A 3,200-nucleotide genomic window follows, 5' to 3' on the forward strand; every position below is an offset into this window, starting at 1 on the left:
ATGCCCGGCGTCGTCACCCACCCAGCCTCGTTGCACACGGTGTCGCTACACACAATGCCGTCACCCACCTAACGTCGCTGCGCCCACCGTCGCCACACCCAGCGTCGTCCCCCATAACCGGACTCGTTGCGTGCCCAACGTCGCGACCCGTCCAGTCTCGTCGCGCCGGACGCCGTCGCCCAGCCAGTGGCATTGCGCCCAGCGTGTTGCTACGCCCGGCGTCGTCGCCCACCCAGTGTCGTTGCGCCCGGCGCGCCATCGCCGCCCTGGCATCGTTGTGCCCAACGTCGTTACACCCGGCGTCGTCGCCCGCCTGGTGTCGTTATGCCCGGTTGTTATGGCCATGCCCCTACGTCGTTGCACCTGGCGCCGTCACCCGCCCAGCGTGTCGTTACGTCCGGCGTCGTCGCCCGCCCAGCGTGGTCATGCACCTGGCGTCGTCGCCCGCCCAGCGTGTCGTCATGCATCTGGCGTCGTTGTCCACTCGGTGTCGCTGTGCCCGCCCATGGTCGTCGCCCGTCCAGTGTCGCGACCTGCCTGGCGTCGTGGCCCCTGGTGTCGTTGCGTCCATCGTCGTCACCCATCCAGTGTCGTCGCACCCATCGTCGTCACCCGCCCAGTCTCGCTGCGCCCGGTCTCACTGCGCCCGGTCTCACTGCGCCCGGTCTCACTGCGCCCAATCTCGTCGTGCCCGGCGCTGTCACCCGCCCATCGACGTTGTCCGCCCAGTGTCCGGTTATGCCTGGCATCATGGCCCGCCTAACGCCATTATGCCCGGCGTCGTCATGCTCAATGTCATCGCACCCGGCATCGTGGCCCGACCAATGTCGTTGCGCCCGGCATCGTGGCCCGTCCAGCATCGTTGTTCCCAGCCTCGCTGCGTCGATCGTCGCCACCCACCCGGCGCCGTGGCCCGCCCGGGCTTTCGCTCGACTGGCATCGCTGCGCCCAGTGTCGCCACTCGCTCAATCTGACTGCACCCAGGGACGCCATCCACTCGGTGTCGTCATGCCCGGCGTCGTGGCCCGCCCAGTGACACTGCGCCCGGCGTCGTGACCCGCCCAGTGACACTGCGCCCAGTGTCATGGCCCGCCCAGTGACACTGCGCCCAGTGTCGTGGCCCGCCCAACGACATTGCGCCCAGTGCCGTGGCTCGCCCAACGTCGTTTTCTCCCCGGTCTGCTTGTCCGACGGGTGTCGCCGCGACCCACCCAGGCCCATTGCACCTGGCGTCGTGACCCATGGCCGGTCCCGTTGCTCGGCCGGCGCTGTAACCCATCCAGTCCGATTGCTCGACTGGCGGGGCCACCACCCGCCCAGCGTCGCTCCCCACCCAGTCGCATTGGCCGATTGGCGGCGTGCCCCCCCCCCCCCCCTGGCGTTGCTATGCCCATCGTCGCCATCCGCCCAGCCTCGGTGCACCCATCGTCGTGGCCCGCCCATCGTCGCGAGACCTGCCCGGCGCCATTGCCGGGCCAATTCCACTGCTCGACTGGCGTCGTGGCCCGCCCATCGTCGTGACCCGGCTGGCGCCGCTGGTCGCCCGGTCTCGCTGCGCGTCTGCCCCCCTGTCGCACGGCTAGTCTCGCTACCCACCTAGTGTGTGTGTGTGTGTGATGACCCACCCGGCGTGGTCGGCCGCACAATCCGGCTATGGCCATGCCCATCGTCGTTTTGTCGGCCCGGGGTCTCGTTGCCCGCCTGCCCGGCGTCGTGGCCCGTCCGACCGGTTATTATGCCTGGCGTCGTCACGCCCGGCGTTGTGGCCTGCCCAGTGTCATTACGCCGGGCGGCCGTGGCCCGCCCATCGTCGTTGTCCGCCCGGTCTGATTGCTTGACTCGTGCTCATTGCGCCCACCCGGTCTGATTGCACCTAGCGTCGCGACCTGCCCATCGCCGTGGCCCGCCCGGTCTCGTTGCCCAACCAGCGCCGCGACCCACCCCCGGGATCACTGCGCCCGGTGTCGTTGTCCACCCGGCCCCCGATTGCTCAACGGGCGGCGTCACCACCCACCCAGCGCCGTTCCCCGCCCAGTCGCATTGTCTGATTGGCGTCGTGGGCCGCCCGGTGTCGCGCTACACCTGGCCGGCTATGGCCCGCCCAGTGTTGCTACGCCCGGCGCCGCCACTCGCCCGGTCTCATTGGATCCAGCGCCGTCGGCCGCTCGGCGTCGTGGCCCGCCTGGTTCCGTCGCCCGGCTGGCGTCGCCACCCGTCCGGTCTCGCTGCTCGGCCAGTGCCATGACCCACCCGGTTTCGCTGTGCGCAGCGTCGCCGCCCGGCTGGTGTCGTCGTGCCTGGCGTCGCCATGTCCGGCGTCCTGGCCCATCCAGTGCTGTTTCGCCCGGCGTCGCTACGCCCAGTGCCGTCGCTCGCCCGGTGTTGCTACGCCCGGTACCATCACTCGCCCGGTGTTGCTACGCTCGGCTTCCTGACCCACCCAGTGTCGCTACGTACGGTGCCGTCACCCGCCCAGTGTCGCTACGTACGGTGCCGTCACCCGCCCAGTGCTGCTTCGCCCGGCGTCCTGGTCCGTCCGGTGTCGCTACGCCCAGTGTCGTCGCTCGCCCAGCGTTGCTACGCCTGGGGTCCCCACTCGCCCGTTGTTGCTATGCCCGGCATCGTCACCCGCCCGGCGCTGCTACGCCCAGTGTCCTGGCCCGGCCAGTGTTGCTATATGTCCAGTGTTGTTGCGCCCGGTGCCGTCGCTACGCTCGGCGTCGTCATCCGCCTGGTATTACTACGCCCGGCGTCCTGATCCGCCCGGCGTCACTACGCCCAGTGCCGTCGCTCGCCCAGTGCTGCTTCGCCCAGTGCCGTCACCCGCCCGGTGTTGCTACGCCCGGTGCCGTCACCCACCCAGTGTTGTTGCGCCCGGTGCCGTCACTCGCCCGGCGTCGCTACGCTCGGCGTCGTCACCCGCCTGGTATTACCACGCCTGGCGTCCTGACCCACCCGGCGTCACTACGCCCAGTGCCGTCACCCACCCAGTGCTGCTATGCCTGGAGTCCCCACCCATCCAGTGTTGCTTCGCCCGGCGTCGTGGCCCACCCAGTGTTACTACGCCCGGCGTCGTGGTCCACCCAATGTTGCTACGCCAGGCGCCCTGGCCCGCCTGGGATTGCTACGCCCAGTGTTGCTTTGCCCAGTGCCGCCACCCGCCCGGTGTTGCTTCGCCTGGCCTTCTGACCCGCCCGGCG

At 70.0% G+C, this 3,200-nt stretch overlaps 2 protein-coding genes across 2 annotated transcripts; both read left to right on the forward strand.

Moving 5' to 3' along the window:
• Positions 1 to 1,653: 1,653 nt before the first annotated feature.
• Positions 1,654 to 2,048, forward strand: H696_06137 (hypothetical protein; the record flags this gene model as incomplete). The annotated part of the gene is made up of 2 exons (XM_009499894.1): positions 1,654 to 1,815; positions 1,878 to 2,048. 2 exons carry the CDS (start codon positions 1,654 to 1,656, stop codon positions 2,046 to 2,048), a joined length of 333 nt encoding a protein of 110 aa, XP_009498169.1.
• Positions 2,049 to 2,308: 260 nt separating this feature from the next.
• Positions 2,309 to 2,758, forward strand: H696_06138 (hypothetical protein; the record flags this gene model as incomplete). The annotated part of the gene is made up of 1 exon (XM_009499895.1): positions 2,309 to 2,758. One exon carries the CDS (start codon positions 2,309 to 2,311, stop codon positions 2,756 to 2,758), a length of 450 nt encoding a protein of 149 aa, XP_009498170.1.
• Between the last annotated feature and the right edge of the window lie 442 nt (positions 2,759 to 3,200).

The sequence above is a fragment of the Fonticula alba genome (genome assembly GCF_000388065.1).
Source record: "Fonticula alba strain ATCC 38817 unplaced genomic scaffold supercont2.19, whole genome shotgun sequence".
NCBI lineage: Eukaryota > Rotosphaerida > Fonticulaceae > Fonticula > Fonticula alba.